The following is a 19,778-nucleotide window of genomic DNA, read 5'->3' as shown; positions in this document are numbered from 1 at the left end:
ATCAGATTTGTTCCAGAGATTGCCTCTGCATGCTAACAAAGTTTACGTACTTTCGTAATAAAAGTAGATTTCTATGAACGTAGGTACCATTGTACTACGAGCGCCGTACTCATTATTCAACTACACGAAGGGTTTACACAACATAGTGTAATAGATATTCTGTTACAGTATTTGAAATGTGTTAGAGTTAATATAACTTATCTCATTTATTTTACTTATTGCGTACTGATTTCAAATTTAATTTCATTCAAGCAGTGTTATCCAATTTTAGTAACAGATATCTTTTGATACTCCGAAACCGAAACAGTTCTATTTAATTGAGTTATTGAAACCTGATACGTATTGATATTTGCCTCTCTCATTGGCAAATTTATTTGTAAACGAAAATATTTTGTGAGAAATCTGTTTTACTAATTTTGGAGACGTCGAATAGAACTCGTATTGTTTTAAAATACTTGGGGCTAACTTTTCCAAACACAGACTTTAGACGAAGAAAAATTTTGACGTTTTTGACACATGATGTATGGAGACTGTCGAAAACGTCGAAATAGGCTTTGAACTAAGAAACGGATTTTGATTTTTCAAATCGTATTTAAAAAATTTTGTACTATAATGTTACTTTTCGTGATAAACATGAGAAAGCATTTATTATAAATTTATATTCGGAGGAATAATTGTATACCCTGTAAAGTGCTTATTAAGAAGAATTAAGGTGGCCCGTAGTAAAAATCCCCCTAATGGCCTTGTTTCACAAAATTGTTTATGGAAATGAAGACATTTATAAAGCTTAACTAAACGCTGATTTTCCGTAATTTGCGAGTTGCAAATAGTCACTTGGAGTGCTAATGAGATACTGCGATACTGCTTTATAACATTTTTGATGATAGGGGCGTCATCGTGTTCTTATTTACTAACGGGACTGAAAACAATAGTTAATAATAACACTTATCAAGGTATAGTTTCGGCTGTAGCGATATATTGGGTACTATCACACAAATACTTATATTTTGAAGCACTATTTAATTTTACTGCAGCAAAAATAGTTTTTGCGGTATACGCTATGAGTGCCGATCGGTTTTTCATACACAATTCTTCAATAGCTGCTCGGTTGTCGATAGCCAATAGTGGTAGGAAACCGCACTTTTGTGCTACACATTTTAGGTCCCCTTTGTTAAGTAAATCTTCGAATCTATGCCTTATCGTACATGTAGACTGGTATATTATAAGTGTGAAAATCTTGATATTTTTTTGTTAAATAATCGCTCTCAAAATACTGAGCTAATTTTGATGTTATTTGGTTTACCGAGTATCGAGAGTCTGACACTTAAAATGGACTGAAAATTGTTCCTGCTAAGTATGACGCCGGCTAGAGGCGCTGATCAGATTTTAATACAAAAACGAAAAATTTCTCTATAGCTAGACGGTTGTCGATAGTCGACAGTAGTAGAGAATTGCACTACAGATAATTAACAACCCATCTAACGAAGGATACCTTTAATACAAAGAATCTCATATCTTTGATGTCTTTTCAGACGGACAAAGCCGCTGTGAGAAGCCAGTTATTTAATAACAAAGTTAAAGGAAAGCATTATTATTATATTTTAAAATGCTTGCACGAACACATGTGATATTAAATCCTTATATAATGCATCTCAAGGTGAATGTGCAGCGAACAAGGGCTTACATCATAAATAAAAGCCGGTGACATGAACGTTTTTAAAGATATTTGGATGTCACTGCTCAATATTGAATTGAGGAAGAATTCAAGTTATCTGATAATATTGCTGCTACCAAAATTTTACAAGCTGCATAATATTGCGAATATAATAAATTTTAGTGAAATAGGTTTTTACTAAAATCTGTTAAGTATAATGTAGTAAAATAAATTGCTTCTATCGTAGTAAATGCTTAAGTTCAAGCATTATACTATTTGGTAGTTATTGAGCAGTTAAGATCAGCCTGGGAAGCCTTATTTATAACTTAAAGACACGTTTGTATAATGAAATCATAACTGGAATGTACAACCATACCATAAACTACGTATTTTAAGTATATAACATATTTTTCTGTTTGAAAATCGAACCTGCAACGTTCAGTTCAATGGCAGTCGCGGGGACGTCGAGGGGCGACCACAAAAACCCTTGTATGCACCACATGCGTCATCGGACAACCACTCAATGCGAACCTTCGTTCCATCTGTTTACAAAATAAATTATGGAATTTCAGAAAAACTCTCACTAACTAGCAACACGATAAAATATTCCCCGTTTCGAAACTTCGCATATTTACCAGTAAATATGCATTTTTGTTGATTTCGGCACATATCTGTAACAAATATATGTATTTCAAAGAAACGTGTAGTTATGTCGTATCGAGGACTCGTAGATTTGAATATTTTTAGTAAGAGGAGGATAAGCAAAAAAGTTCCACACTCAGCCTACAACAGATCACATTTAAATTATGCATCGAGTATACCTTTGTGAAGAGTTATGTTAACACGGTTTGGGATTCTGCTCAGCCCGTCGAGGAAATAACTTACTTACTTAGTTTGTTTTACCTTAACTTGTCTGAATAGCCCTTGAATAAATAATTAATTTATAGACACTAACCGCAGTATTTACAAATAGTACGTGTATTCTTTTCCACAGTACAATAGGTACAAAACTTATTTAGCACGGTGAGAGAACTTGACCTGTGAATTCGAAGACAATGTTTTAGCACCCGGATGGCGCTGCGCATGGCGTGGTCGTCACGGGTCAACGGTATCCAGGACCCGCAGGTATTTCACAGAAAAGAAAAATATTAGCGAGTCCTCTGAGAAGGGGTAATATATAAAGTGAATGTGTGGTGGGCGCGCGACTCAGTCGCACCGCGGTCGACAGCGCAGCAGCGGCCGACTCGAGCACAGATCTCACGACGACTCAGGTGAGCGCCCGTAAACGACCTCCTAAACCGAGTACTCGTCGAAGACGCGAGCCGTAAAGCGCCTTCCTAATTAGCGGTGGTGTTCCTGGCTGACGCGCAGTCACAACACTCACGACACGGAGGGCATACGCTCACGCCGCCGGCCGCGACTCTTCGTCTGTCCGTCGCTCGCAACGGCCGCGCTCGCGCCCACGCTCCTAACTAACATTGCCGTCGTCGCCGCATGCAGCCCGCGTAACTTATCGCAACCACAACACAACAACGTTAACCCGGTTCAATGAGGTGAGTCTCACACTAAATACTTCTAAATACCTTCTTCGTCTCCTAGTTTTGTCGCTCATGTTGTGTTTGTGCTTTGCGATATGCGATTTTATTTCATTTATAACAACACCTCAAATTAATCGTATAATTGCTCCGGTGCCTCCGTGAACGGATAGTTACAAAATAGACGAGTTTAAAACCACTTAAATTCATCAATTAATGTTGCTAGTGTTACGTCTTCACAAGAAAACAATTGGTGAACGTAAATTTTGATAAGCCGATGTGACAATGTGTATGAAATCAAATAACTAATAAGTAAACGTTCTTGTTACTGTTCCGCAACAAGTGTTTTGTGGTTACTTGATAGATTTCTTCCATATTTCATTGTATTATTTTGTGACAAAATGGATATATAGAATGACAATATGTGTTACTTGTAATAATTCATGATACAATACAGCATTGTGACGTTTCTCTTATATACTTAACTGATATAATTCAGACCGTGAAGTTAAAAATACTCGTCAAGTGAAACAATAGATTCACTTGAAAAGTCCAATAACTAATTATTTTTCTTTGGTGTTCAGAATTTTGAATTCCAGGAAGGTTATCAACTTTACACAAGTGAAATGACCAAAGAAATGTAATCAAATACGATGCAAATTTATTAAAATATTATTCTGGTATGCTTGTTTTATAGATAGGTATTAATTTGAGGTGATACCCACAGTTCTTTATTTAATGCATGGTGACAATAAAATATCTTATATTTAGTTTTTCATCTTTCGCGTCAGCTGTAGTTTTGTGACTTGTCATAATTATTGTTTTATTATTTTTTTATTTTGCACCACGGTAACTTTTACACGCGAAGTTTTAATAATATAATAGCTTTTCCAACCAAAATAATTTGCAATATCAATCGAGTTGGTTCAATGGGTTTTAAAAGTGGGTAGGCTATCTACAAAAACGAATTGTTCTCCGTTAGTTCATTTCAGTTTATTTTAATTGAAACTGTTGTTATTAAAATGGAAAGTACATATTTATTATTAATTTACGATTAAAGTTTTAATGAACGCGTGAACCCATTATGGTTTTGGATTGTTTTACGATACTTTTGTTTACGTATTACTTGTTTTAATAGTTATGAGAATATTTATAAACGGTGCGATTTTTTCGATTTGAGATTTTATTCGCAAATTCACTATCTATTTATTCATCCTCTTTCAGGTTTTTAAAAATAAATCGTTGTCCGAACAGAATTTAATTTCATTATTTTGGTCAGAGAATGGATAAGTGAATATTTAAAACATTTTATGAACAACGAGTTACTCTCCATTGTCAGATATTGTAGACTTTACTTTTTGTTCGTATTTAAATTTTCTGTGTTTTTCACATCACGAAGCTTTTATCCGTAATTCCAGTTATTCGCTCGTCATTAACACGCAGATTACAAAATATGAATGTTAATAAGAGCATCGTGGACATTACAGCAACAAGGCATATCCGCACATTAATATTTTAATCATTAAATGGACAATTATATATCGTCCTTCACGGTATTCGAACATTGGACTATAGTGTTAAATTGTTGTAACATCGATTCATTTTGAGTACCTATCTACAATATTATACATACATAAATTTAAAAGTACGTAGGGAGGTGCTTAACCGATTAATAATTTAAATACCCGCAAATCGATATGATTTTTGGCAGATCATTAGTGAATTGAACACGTAGAAATTGCTTTCATGAGCGCTGTGTGGGTGGGCGTCATTGTGAGGTAGTAGGTAAAACTGGAAATTAATATGTATGATTGTTTTACGAGAGTTCGGACAGTGAGTGACGGGAACACTCATAACTGTATTATGCACTTAAGTCTGAAGCGGGCTCTGTAATTCTCGCAGCGTTGTTTTGGCATCAACTGGTAGAACAGTAAGACTCAGACAGCACTCTATTAGTGCTAAGCCTTGTGGGTTAAGCCGTCTTAAATACGGTTAACTGATCTGACGAGTTCATTCAAAGCGTAACTGAGTTTAGCGCGAGATCCCACTTCAGTAGTATGATTACCAACTTGAGATACGAATGTGTCGCCTTTAGCTGTGCCTGCGTGTAGACTGTTTGAAGGTTTGGTTATACTTCATAATATTTTCGTTGTTAAATCTTTCTTTTTTCAAGTAGATAGCAAATTGATTAGTGATTATAATTGCCACATTCTTGTAAAAAAAATTCACATATTGATGTAGAGTCGAGTCTAGATTTAAGACACAATTAGAAGCAGTAATATTTCGTATTAAGTAAGTTTAGACGATTACATTTAGCAATTCTTGCACAGTAGCCTAATATTTATTTTGATTATATTTTAATTAGTTTGTTGCTACTGCGTATAATGAAGGTTGTTAGTACATAGGTCGTTGACCTAACTATTACAGTGATTAAAATTATGATAATCTGTTCTATATGCCTTTCACAACTAACTTTATGATTTAATATTAAATCTATCCTTTTTTATCAAGCAACGTTACATAAATAACATAATATATTATTATACGGTTATTTTATAGCAAATATAACAGCTTGACAAGTATATCAGTGTATTAATTAGTATGATAATGTTTTATTAGTGGGGCGACGAGTCTAATTGTCTGCACATACAATTTCATTAAATAATATTATGATTCACACAGGTACTGTTACAATAGCGGTCACTTTATTATGGTAATATAAACCGACTTATTTCTGTGACAAGTTCAATATACTGTGCGCGATTACAAACTAAAGATAGATAGTTATCGCTTGTACAATACTGGATGTTTGAATACAATATAATATTTTTTCTCTTAAGCTTTACATAGTTTACATACTATAGCTTCAGTAGCGCAGTTCTCTACCACTATCGACTATGGATAGCTGGCTACCTATCGATATATTTTGTGACAGACTGTGATCGGCGCCTATTAACTATTTTTTCAGTATGTTATAAATGGCAAACTCACGATACTCAATGGGACTGATTGCACAGAATCGCGCTTTAAATAAGGAGAATATCAAAGAACTGCGACTTAGCAACAATCTATGGATTAAAATAAATTAATATGGTAGGAGCAAAGAATCTTGGTGACATAGGTAAATCCTTTACAAGTTTTTTGAAAGATATGATTTTGTTGCCAGCCGATAGATCAGCCGATAGCCAACCGAAGTCGATAGCGACTCGCTGGCTAACTATTGGTTCTTAACAGAGTCTCACAGTCAAAAGTGGTTCGGAGCCCCGTCTAAGAGATAGTTGTGCATACAATGTAAATCCGTCGACTTAGCCTTACCTATCTGATGAAGTTAGTTCACTTTGTAATGTTCAGGCTTGACCTATGAAGGAAGTTCGACTGGCTAACTCAAGTTTCGGTTATGAGGTATAATAATGTCGAATATTAGCTTGATATCAAATAACACACAAGTAATACTAGTAATACTACTTATAAAATGTTATTTATATTATTATTGAAACTTTTTGTACCGATTCTTCGGTGATTACTTACAGTCTTTGAATAACATACTACATAATTGTTAAAAAATATAAATTTAATTCATTTCTGGCGCTTTAATTTGTTAATAATCCGACCATAATGACAAACGTAGTAATAAGGAACCAAAAATATATTACATGATATGTTTATATAATATTGGTTACATTAAACCAACACAGTCGAGGAAAACCAAAAGAGACCAACGGTGTTAAATTTGTATTTCCTGATAATAGTATAAATTCAAAAGTAACTGTCTATTTAATTTCGCACCATAATGTATAAGACAATTCTCATAAAATTCGGTACGTTAGTAAATAAAATAGGTATATATTTTGAGGAAATATCTATCTAGGCTACAAAAAAGTCTATGCGGGCATAGACGCTTGAAAAGAAACATTTTTATTCTCTAACAAAGATGCAACGCAGTTATCCATAATTTATCAGTTTAAAAAAGCTTTAGAAATGTGTTAATTAAACATCAAAAAGAAAAATGTACGCTCTTTTATTTAATTAAGAACTCTTAGAAGCATGAACTTGAATATTAAAAAAAAACAGACTCTGAGTGCGTGTGAAAATAAGGGGAAGGCAGTGGTTCCGTTATATTAACTAAACGTTCATATGAAAACCATCTGATTATTCATGAAAACAGCACACAATATGTGGTCATTGACCTATTTGTAGACCTTAAAACTACTGTTCGTTATACCGAAATAATAATTAAAAACCCAGTCCAATGTTTTTCGAAGCCAAAGAGCTGTTTACAATAACCCGCGAAAGAGCGCGAATAAAAAACATAATCGTTGAATATGTAGATGTTATTTTATATAATTGTAGGAATTATATATTTTCGTATGTAAATATATTCACAATAGCGCGGAGTTTAATTATTTACTATCTACCAACAATCTGCGTAAAATACCTTTGACATACAAACCGAAATGTTGAAACAAAATTGAGAACCAAGGAACCCTAAAAAGAAGGTCCATCATGTAACCTCGAAACTATCTCGTTATGTAATATTATGATAAAATATTTTACAAATATCTTAGCTCTTGGCATTTTTCATATCGAAGTTTGGAATTTTAAAGTTATACGCAATGTAAGCGATCGCACCGGTCACGTGAACTTTAAAATTTTAAATAAATCATAGGCTTTTATATCAAAGATGAACAATCTAAAGGAAGCATATTAATTATTTAAAGCAGAATGCTTGCATACTGCAAAGTGATAATTTGACAGTAGCAGACCGAAATTACATTAAGCATTCCTTACCTGAATAAATATTCATGTGGGGAATATTCTTGTTAAATGTTCGCGGGAAACTATAGTGCGTTTCCTGTTTTCCACTATAGCTATTATTCAACAATAATTAGTCCAGTTGCCTAACACGTGTTAAATGGTAACCGTTTATTACAATTTTATTGTAACCCTACGCAGTTCGTAGCTTCCATTGTAGATATTTGAATGCTACGAAGCTTTCAAATATCAACAATTGAATAATAATAATCTCAAGGCAAAATTAGATGCGATGTTGGCACCGATAGCTATAAAATATTATTGACGTTTATTATATTTCGCCACTTGAGGAGAGTAAAACGCGTCCTTGTATATATGAATAATAAATGACTACATGTATCTCTTAAATCGTCTTCGTCATCGCTAACTTGGACTAATATCTCGTAAAATGTCAATATTTTCAGAGAGTAGTAATCCATCCCGGCATCGTAAATTTGACGCCGGTAGTAAAAGCATCCGTGTCCTATAAAGCATCACCTTCGGAATGCATTATACGCTGTACGCGTTTCAGAGATGTATAGGACGTTTGTATGGACATAACGACGAGGAGCAGTGAATTAGCGGGGGTCCTGGGGGCGGGCGACTTGTTGTTTTCACGGGTACCGCGCTCCCAGAGCCGCCCGAAGCCGCCCGAAGCCGACTGCCATCTCTCCCTTTGCGCACCTACTTACTACACTTTTATAAAGTTGAATTAGCTACGCAACTTGTGAAATAAATTCCGAATTTCCCATTTCTTTTTTATTTGACCTCAAAATACTTCAAAACTTTTATACATTACGCCTCAATAGCTAAGAAATATTCCGATAAAAACACTGACTTAATTTCCATTCATTTTAAGGTTATGTATGCGACTTTTATCTTGATTCCGAACCACCTCAATACCGAATATTTAATTTAACATTTTTTGTAAATATTTGCCTTGTGACCACAACGACAAGGCTTTTGTCGTAATTATGCTTATATGGTTTTTTCTCGACAACCACGAACGTTCCTGCTATACCGTTTAAAGCACATAATAGCTACGCTACGCCTTAAGGCCAAAATCAACCCTAGACGAGTAACTGCATGCTTTATAGAATATGCGTAAAATATAAATAATATAATACATGGAATTTGTATGCAACTATAGTTGCACGTCGCAGTTAGACCCTATGCAATAGTACCTTAGGCTTGCATAATATTATTAATAATTTCCTTTAATCGACTATTTAATAGATAGTGATTTGAATTAAAACGTTAATCCCATTAATATAAACAATTATGCCACATGTCTGGTCTATTAGTGCAAGTTATGATGCGCAGTACTGGCCGGTGCTTACGTACTTAGATACTTACTTACTTATATTACGCATGGCGCATAATGCTATCATACACTGCATCCACGTAAGCCCAGGTTCGATCTTATTGCCGTTTTGCGTGTTACCAGACCACTAAAGAGAGAGCTCGTAACGATCTCGGGTTTAGGAAAGAGAAACTGTATGATGTAATAAAATCATGCAGACGAACCGACCTGGTGTGTCATGCACTAAACGATTTACTATAAGAAGTCTCCTTCTAAACGTTCATGATATTAATTGCGCTGTTCTTGAACTGGAAAACAATGCAATTAATTTCACCGCAACTTTACACGTGAAACATTTAACAATTTAACACGTACTAGTAAAGTGGTAAAACAATAAGCAATTTTCTTTCGCTAAACAATCTAAATGCCTTCAATAGTATTACCGAAAGGTAGTTGTTGGTCGGTCGATTGTTTGAATACGTCACTCACAATTCAGATTGCGGCCATCTGGTCCAATTGAACGATATTACATATGATCTATTGATTTACGCACTTCTGATTCAAGACATACATAAGACCGATCTAGGTTTTCATTTCAATGAGGATTTAAAATTCAATCCATACAATAGTGATCAACTCAACACGTGTTAGGTAATTTACAGCGAAAATAATGTCATTTAAAACCGTTTTCTTTTTATAGCATATTAGTTTTTACAATATTTTATATACAAATGTCGGTAATGTAGAAACCAAAGGATAATTAGGTAGCGTTGATTACATTTTTTTGGGAAAATGTTAACTTTACTTTTAGCTTGAATTATAATAGCTGCTACATGATTATTAACAAAGTAGACTTTTAATATATAGGCAAGACTTCGACGAAATACGACTATCTACCGACGAATCGACAAAAAATTGTTGTGTTTGGGAATTTCCTATTATTTGTTTGACGCATTTGTTCTTTTGACAATGTTACATATCCGTTATAAATCGAAGTTTTTATATAGTAGTATGTATTTCACTATAACTTTATAGTACATTGTATTCATAATCGTTTTCGAGTATATTTAGTGAACAAAGTATTCTACAGCTCAATTTTTGTCGTACATTTAATATTCTTATATTATAAGTTTCACTTGTGTGCACCTGACAATATGTCGCTAAGCAATTATCCTTCATCATAGTGACATTAGTTAATCAAGCATAACGTTTAGCGAGATCTCTCCTTCTCGTACATATTTTATTCGTATAATTATTTCAGTCATGAACATGAAACGTAATATCTACTGTCCAAATATGCTGTAAATTAATTAGTTTTAATGAGTTGTTGTACGAATGTAGATACAGCGCACATTTCGGATCTAGGATAGTTTACCATATTAAATCCGGGTGTTATGAAGCTCAAAACTTTTCCGTCGGTGCAAAAGTTCTCGGTCTATCTGATATTGATATGTTACAATCAAATAGCGACGGGAAAGTTATAAAGTTACCTCGTCGTCATCACTAGTTCATGTAGTACAGACTACAGCGACTAGTACTGGATGCAGCGAAATCGCGATCTTATCGCCCGCTACAACTACAAACTACTCTCGTATTGACAGTTTCTATTTATTTTTTACGACGTAACCTGATGACGTCTGGGTGATAAGAACTTTAGCTAACACACATTAGATTACCACGGAGCACGTATAATTGTCCACTAAACACCTTGTTTACACAGTTTCCACAGTATTGTCTCCCGCAGATTTGTTTATAAATGTTCCTACATTATAGTAATTTCTCAGCGGCTGTTTTTACAACGACATAGTAGAGCATTTCTAGAGTAATTGCCCATCATTTATCACACACATCTCGGTCAGTTAACAACAATAACGTTGCTTCTTCTACAAAAACATGTTACGCGTAATTTGTTATAAACGTACTCGTAAATTGTAGACCACTGTACACACTATACACACTTGCACAAGTGAGCTTAGTCAAGTTAATTATCAAGTAAGCAACTGTGTACACCCAGCGTTAATAACTTATGTTGTTAGTTAGCAAGTTTTGATTTGATGAAACTCGCTGATTTGCCTAATTCAGGAGGTGTCGAGTGGTGTGCCGACGATGTTTCTCTACCAAATTGTGCGCATCCTACCCGATGGAGGGTGAAACTAATTTACTTGTAGTTTTATTACTGGCTTACTCATCGGTTTCGTCAGGAATGATGTTTCTACCCACTGTTTATCTAGGTTGTAAACTAGATATCATTACATTGACACAAAACCTCAGTGGCAGGTATAAACACCGTCGCTTCTGATCATAAACACCTTTCATACGAGTGGCATAATATCGCTAGGAAAATCTTAATGCATTATGAATCGATAAGTAACATAGTGGGAGAAAACTGTCGGCCATAATGGAGTTTACTTTGCATAAATGTTAAAGCGTTCAGTAGATAGTATGTGCTTACATGTCAGCGTGTTTATGACTGGCTATGTTCATAAATTACTATTTTATTTAACTAGTTTCTAACTGTAAGTTGAATATAACGATCTGACATGACCTTTTGCTAATAGCTATGCACGGGTTTACAATTGTTTTAGTGCTTTTGCTTTTAATTTAGCTCTTAATTTCTTAATGCTAACTCTGTTCATTTCAAACTATAGTAATGTAATTTTATTTACTTTAATGACACAATAAAAACTAAGATAAGTAATACATTATTTGTATCTGTTAACGGTTGCCGGTGCAGTAACAGTTCTAATATATAAAATTCTCGCGTCACAGTTTTCGTTGCCATACTCCTCCGAAACGGCTTGACCGATTTTGATGAAATTTTTTGTGCTTATCCGGTATTTATGAGAATCGGCCAACATCTATTTTTCACCCCTCAGTGACACTTTTTTTTAAATTTATATGGCAATGCAACGTTTGCCGGGTCAGCTAGTAATGTTCTGAATTTGTCTTTCTAGAACCTGATAATAGGAAATCGAGCGACATTGATGCTACATTACAAAAAACACCCCTTCACCACATGGGTCGTCAACCCCTTGGTATTTCTAACATAATTTCCAGACTCCACTTACAAGACAGAATACATAAATAGAGTTGATTATCCTGATCTACTTTTCAACCCAGTTGCAAACGTTTCCGATCTATCGAGCATTATCGTAACATAGTCTGATAATTGTGTCACTACACTTAGCAAGTGGATCGCGTGAGAGAAACGGTGCAGGACTGGCTGCACCTTGTCCACTCACTATCTATCCACACTTTATAAATTATAACCGTTGACGTTACACATCACACCGCTACGTGTTACCAAGTAAAGTAGGAAACATCTCATTTAGTATCACCTTAATACTGATATTAAACATTGTCACCGGCTCATCATGTTTTATGTACTCAGTCGTCGCATTTCCTTACGACAGTCGAGTGTTCGCGCCCCCCGCTCTGAGGATTTCTCTCACTTCGAAAAAGACATGCGCTATTGATAAAATATATTTTTCGTTCACGAAATGAATCGACGGCGAAGGTTAGGAACACCTGTTCCAGAACAACATTAATAGCCAAGCGACAGTAGTGACACGACGGCCGCCGCGGCGTGTCTAACGTGTTCCGCGCCACTATTGTCTCAAATAAAATAATTAGTGGATATCGCACCCTGATTGCCGCCGACAATGACCGAGAAACATGACTCTTACAATGATACACTGTTCGTACTCACTACCCTACCGACTTCATTTATTATCCATAGATACGCTTTCACAATATTTTATTTACTTGTGTTGAGAACATTAGCGCTTATCAGTGTTAGATGTTTATCAAATAACTGAAACAGATAAATAGAATTGTTTTCTATTTCAGTGGGGACGCAGGATACATCACAACAAACTACGACATGAGGAACAACGTCAAGTAAGTACCCGCAACTTTATACTTGTAACTGTTTATTCGTAACTTATAACGAAGGTAACTTTGAAAATGTTAGTAATCGGTTCTAACGTAAAACAAGATTGCTATTGCGTAATAAAGTGGAACAACACTGGTGTTCATAAATTAGCAGTTAATCTCCTACACGCACTCATCTACAGCAGTGATCATTAAAATGTTCTGAGCGAGGCACGTGGCGCCAAAATGAATAGGTATCGCCTGCATTACCCGGAAATTACACTGCTACTATTTAATAAGACGTTGGATTAATCAGACGCTACAAAGAATTAAAAGAACATTTCTGAGAGCACGTTTCAGACTTCATATTTTCTTTGTTTATTTTCTATTATCAGTTTTAAAGTTAGTAGGTGAGTGCGTGTACAGTGATTATTTTCCACGTCTCGTGGAAGCACGTCGCTGCGTGCCGCATTATAAATTATAGATGTTTAATCCTGTCTTAAAACTACGGTACAACATGATAATAATATGTAAATTAGCTATTAAATATTGCTGTCTTACGAGAACTCACCACTTATCTTAGAATTCCCACAATTTATACATTTAATAGACGTGCCCGCGGCTCCTCTCACTCTGTGTATTTTCATACCTACCTAAATGACATGACAAAACTTCCAAATATTTTTCGTAGTTAAACAGTGTGCTGTGTTAGACGTTGATTACATCAAGTGATAGCCGGCTTCTATTTGGCGTGTCTAAACCTTTTGCAGTTCTAATTGTCAATATAATTAAGTATAACTATTGATAAACTCTTTGAGAACAACCAAACCCAGGGTCCTGCGAAGTACTAAAATGCCATAATATATTTATAAACGTTTATCAGTTCAAAGAAGACATAATACTCGGAGCAGGAAATAGATAATATTTAAATAATATGGGGAGTAACAATGTGCATTGAAACAAGGTAAACAAACTGGCTTGATCTTAAACAAAGTCCACATCCATTACGAGTTGTGTCGTAATAAGATTAGACTCATTAACTCAGTTCGGAGCCGCATTATTCACTATCGTGTAGTATTTAACTAATTTAGCCGAGTATTCACACAGTAACAACGTAATGATAATTACAAGACAACGATAACATGGCTGCACATCACCTACTAATTTACCAACGAACAGTTACGAAGTTCGCTGATTGTATGCGATTTTAACTTTATCTAGTCTCCCGCATCAATTCGTACAGCGCTATTGATTTAAAGCTTCATGACAAAATCATTAGCACCTATTTATTCCAAGTGCTGACAAACTTGAGTGTCTTTACGTCATTGTTATTGCCATTTATGAACTCCATGTTCGGCACCTAATTTCAATACTTATTAATAAAATTCACGTAGCTCTGGTAATTGAAATTTTTGTAGCGCGAAAACGTTTCCTGTTTCCAAACTGAGACGCTTTCATTCATCTTGCGCCTTTAGAAGTTCTCCGTTATAATATGTTGTACATTTTACTCTCAACAGCCTTTGGTTCGTAAGTAGTCCTGTTTTCTGTACCGAGGCATTCAAAGCATCTTGTTTCATAATTGGCAACTATGTCTAGAGTAGAAAGTACTATGAAGTAATCTTATACATATTTAGTACCTGTACGTTTTCCAATGCCAAATAAAATAGGTTCGGCGTTTAATGGCAACGAGTAAACGAAAACAAGGCTATTGAGTAATAATCCTATTATTAGAGTATCAGTATTGTTCGTTGTAACCGTAAAAGGGCAATTGCAGTGGTAGCATCGTCACGGCCTTGCATGTAAACACACAGCCTGCCATGTGAACGTGCATGTGTACAATGAGTCTACGGACTCCTCCGCGCAATGTCAGCCACGATAATGGACAATATGAGAAAATTAAACACGATTTGCGTCACGAAACTCACCTGCGGTAGTTTTCCTTTGATATTTTAGAAAATAATCAAATAAACAATTATACTGAAGGTGAAAGAACGAGAGATAGCAGCGGCCAGCAAGTAAAGCTCGTCGTTGGAACCGGTCTGACAGGAAGCGTAGTTATGTAACAGGCTCGCATCACTGAAACGAGCGTTTAAACAATTTTGTTCGCTCGCTTGCAGTTTTATTCACACTTGAACAAAGCCTGTACGTATAAATGCAGATTAATAAAGAGATGACGGAATTTATATATTTATGATCATATCGACTCATTGTTTGGGAGGAAAATCAGACAATACGGCCATCATTTGTATCTGTGCGTATAAAATATATGAGCAGGTAGCTATGTGAAAACATCCATTTAAACTCGTGAAAATGTTTCTTATTTGATCTGTTGAATAATTAATAAAAGGTACTTTTATTTTATCGACAAAATGAAATTTATGAAGGAATTAAATTTCACTGTCCACCAGTTTGTGACATAGTGATGGTATCGAGTCTCTTATTGCCATAAGTATGGATATCGCTAGGTTTGATTCCTTTTTCACTTAGTCATTCATATATTTTACTTAAGCTGTTATTGTTTAGGTAAAAATCTTTTGTCATGCATATTTTATCAAAAATAGACAGATAACAATTCTCCTAGTATGATAACAACAACAACAGTGATTACGAGTTTCCTGTATAAAATAATTATTTATACTTTATTTAAGGGATTTGAGTTAGTTTCAATGTCAAATAGTATAAAATTTAGCAGGTTGTTACTCTTCAGTTAGGTACTTGTAAATAAACGATAATTCCTAACTTAAACACTTAAGTTAGCGGATATGTAGAGATAAATGGGAAACACTTATTCATAGTGAGTTGTTTTTATATTAAGTAATGCGTATGCAAAGTCTCACGATGCTCGTTTCACCTTGACTACCACCTGCCCATAATTATTATAAATGGCTAATATAAACTTGAAGACAATTACGCTGCGTAACATTTACAGCGCCTATCCTCAAATCAATCTTGTAGTTCATTCAACTGTTGAACTCATGCATCGGCAAGTAACGGTCGATCTCCATACAATCGTCCTGGGCCCGGCACCGCTCGAGCCGCTCCTGCCGGCACCGTTACGCTCGTGTATGCTCACATGATCACATGTCACTATCATTTATTTGTTTAGTCCTTTCACTTCAAGTTATTGTGTTAATGTTGAATTAGTTTCGCGCAATGAATGCCACCGAGAAAGCGGTTCCATTGCGCGTCACGTGCTTTATGGTGTCATTCGTATTGTTGCACTCTGAACAAACGACACTGTATTGAAACGAAAACCTTCAATGTTGCCGTCTGTAACTAAAAGTAAGAGTGATCGCATTAATTTACCTTGACAGAAGCCCAGTTTCGCTTCTATTAAGACGGTCAAAAAGGTTTGTTGACCTCATCGATGACAATGAACTTGTCAAACCGGTCTACGAGTCGCAGAAAAAATTCAATAGTATCCAATGAGTCGGAGGCTGTTAGTTGCATAACAACTATGGCGGATGACAGTCTGATGAGAGGTGCAACACAGGTTGTTACTCCCGCTGTAGATAGCCGAGGCCGAGGCACGCATCCTACGGCTAATACCTCCGATACTTGTCCGATACATTCGCACCGCTCGCGCTCTTATAACTTCCAATAAAACTAATCATTTCTTCTGAACAAACAACAACCATATTTTATTTGGTGAGTGAGGAGTCAACGTAAATTATTACCGACGACGAAACTGTGGCAATTAACCTGTCTACTTAATCTATAAGTATAGATAGTCCTACAGTCAGGTAATTAATTGTCTCTCTGTTTAATTTCCTCGAGTCGTTCTCTAAGCATTTTATGCTCAATTATGGGAAAAAACCCCGATACTTCGAGTGTTGTTTACATTTCAATTATTTGTTGTCGTGTAATGACAGATTAAACACGGAGCGAGGCGCAGGGAAATATTTATGGGCAATAATTGTATTGATAGCGAGACAATGAAACATGTTTATGTTCCCATACGAAGATTTTCTCAAGTCCTTTGCAATAATTGACGATGTAGCCTTCAGTCATCACGACGTACATGAACAATGTTTCGTGTATAATGATTTATCAACATTGGGAACTACCTGTTATTACTACTACGTACTACATAGAAGACTCTACGTTAGTTGAATTCCCGATCGCCTTTAGTAAAGTAAACAGTGGCAATATAAAGTAGATTCTAGCTTAACGAACTTTCACGGGCGCGCGGTAATCCCAATGTCACGGGCACGCCGGCCAGGATAACGTATTAGCAATATCGGGGATGAAGAGTTTACGTAATTAACTTATTACCGGTATAATTAGATCATCCATGTTAGTCCCGACAGAGGGCGGTGGCGGCAGCGGCCAGTTCCTACTCCCTCGTGTTATGGCTAATTGCCATGATGTTTACACGGGACGGACACATAATATGATTATAAAGAACTCCTCTTACCCGAGAGTGACCTACTGAACTCGAGCCACTCAGGAAAAGAGCGAGGTGTATGCTGCACACCATTTTTATTTTTCATTCTCCATTGTGGGCAACTAACTTAGTTAAGCTATTAATAATACATAGAATAAAGGATATATTATGTCATATTTCCTATATTTTAATTTCGTAATATGCTAATAGAATAAGAAAAACAAAATATTAAGCATAGATTATTATTTTATCATGACAAAGAGTCTTTTTCGTTCTCATCGCTTAGTCAGACAAATCCCTACAAATTACATGAATTGAGTACTCAATCTATCTTAGGTAGGTGCTGTCAGTTATGCTTTTGGCACTAAAATACTAAACCGATTTTGATGGAATGGACATAGTTGAAAATCTGTAGCAGACACATTTAGTCTTAATAATTTATTTAAGAAAATGAAATCAGTGGCTCAGACTTATAAGGAATGTTCAAATATGTATTATGTAGTGACCAATTTGTGCGTTACCCTTAAGTAAAGCTTGGACTCAATGATGTTTTTGCCCCTTCTTATTAATTACCCTTACGTGGTATCCAGTTTTCTCAAAAATAAAAGGTAATATGTCAAATAATCATCTAAAGTAATTATCTCAACGTTTTAACGATTCAGTCTTATCGTGCTAATCTTGTTAGTTTATTTGTGGGGAGATTTTTAAAACGCGCTTTTATGAATCGTAAACTTGCGATTGTTTTCTTCTTATTTTGAACACATACAATAACAAATTATGTTACTGCATACTGCATTTTATTTAAACTAATTTGTACAGTAAAATATCGGGATATAAACTTGCACGCCTTGTTCTTTAACACATTTCTTGAAAGCATGCATAGTCCTCAACTCGCACTTGGGTAGCGTGGTTTACATAAGCCTAATAAAGCCCTCTCTCGTTCTGGGAGGAGACGCATCTCCTGCAGTGAGACAGTAATGAATAAAATAAATAATATTTTTTATTATTTGACTGCCTCCGGCGCAGTGGTTTAGGTCGCCACGCCGAAACCACTGCAACGGGAGGTCGTGGGTTCGATTCCCACACGGGACAATTATTTGTGCGATCCACAAATAATTGTTTCGGGTCTGGTTGTGCTTTGTGTCCGTTGTTTGTATGTTTGTAAAAGTCCCCGCGACACAAGAGCAATTCTTAGTGCGGGAGTTGTCTTTTTTAAGAAAAAAAAAAATATATTAAGATTGTTTTTAAGCTTTGATCTAAATAAATATTCTGGCCTTGCCAGCCTCTACCTACGTAAGTAACAAAAGAGTTTGTACCACATTCTCACTCTTTATTGTATTGAACACCTCATGTAGGTGAGCTCAGGTTTTACGATACTGACTTTGAAATACTTTTCATACGAGTGTAGTTATAAAGTTATACGTAGTTCTGGCTGTATTCGTTTTATTTTTAAGTTTGGCTGTGATGTCGTTATGAATGTAGTGGATTTCAGCGTAATCAAAATATAATCTTTCGATACAATACGACGAACGTTTTCTTGTATTGGTACCTTCTTAAAGCTTATCTTAGGCTTTCTGAGCCACGAACGAAAGTGCACTAATTCTACCTGACGCCAATTTAATCATCTGCAGTAGATGTACGCAGGCCAATGATGATGATGAAAAATTTTCTATTGGTACTAACATTACGATCAGGAAATTTTATATGTGTGCACATAAACAATTAATACTAGAAATAAGTACTAGAAACATATACAATGTAATTTATAGACAGTACCTCATTTTTTCTTGCCACAAAAGGACTCTTTTCAACAATTTTCGTGTCAAGTGGTAGCAACAAGCTGTTCTCAATTCCACACGTAACTAGATAATAACCGAGTGACTCCACAATAGATGAGAATATAGTCCAACATACGGTTAAATTATTTACTAGTGTTGCTTTTTTAATAACAATTACACTGAGAACTAATAACTGTGTCTACTCGTCATTACAGTAATAATCCACGTGCTTTAATCGATCTCTAATCATTGTGTGGGTAAACTGTACTCACATTATTGTAACATACAAACAATAGGAAATTATTAGAAACAGCCTCGATTAGAAACAAATGTACAAAATTACAGATACATTTCAGCGATGTTTTTTCCAACTCTGGTGAGAGAAGGCAGCGCGAAAAGACTCGGAGTGATATAATTCACTTTATTGGCTAATGAAGTAAGGCGGGGGCACCGTTGT

At 35.5% G+C, this 19,778-nt stretch overlaps 1 protein-coding gene across 3 annotated transcripts in view; it reads left to right on the top strand.

Moving 5' to 3' along the window:
- The first annotated feature begins 2,839 nt into the window (after positions 1-2,839).
- The window catches only part of Nep2 (M13 family metallopeptidase neprilysin 2), a 34,707-nt gene continuing 17,768 nt past the window's right edge, over positions 2,840-19,778 (top strand). The window contains exons 1-2 of one of the 3 annotated variants that reach the window (XM_076134604.1): positions 2,840-2,925; positions 13,133-13,183. In XM_076134604.1, the coding sequence (XP_075990719.1) occupies positions 13,167-13,183 (17 nt within the window). In that variant the 5' untranslated portion in view covers positions 2,840-2,925; positions 13,133-13,166. Of the gene's footprint in view, positions 3,208-12,861; positions 12,981-13,132; positions 13,184-19,778 lie in introns of those variants that run through there. The other 2 variants (XM_076134603.1, XM_076134602.1) reach the window with 2 other exon arrangements.

The sequence above is a fragment of the Anticarsia gemmatalis genome, chromosome Z (assembly GCF_050436995.1).
Source record: "Anticarsia gemmatalis isolate Benzon Research Colony breed Stoneville strain chromosome Z, ilAntGemm2 primary, whole genome shotgun sequence".
Classification (NCBI taxonomy): Eukaryota; Metazoa; Arthropoda; class Insecta; order Lepidoptera; family Erebidae; genus Anticarsia; species Anticarsia gemmatalis.
Note: the sequence above shows the minus strand (reverse complement) of the source record. Positions and strands in the feature narration are given on the sequence as shown.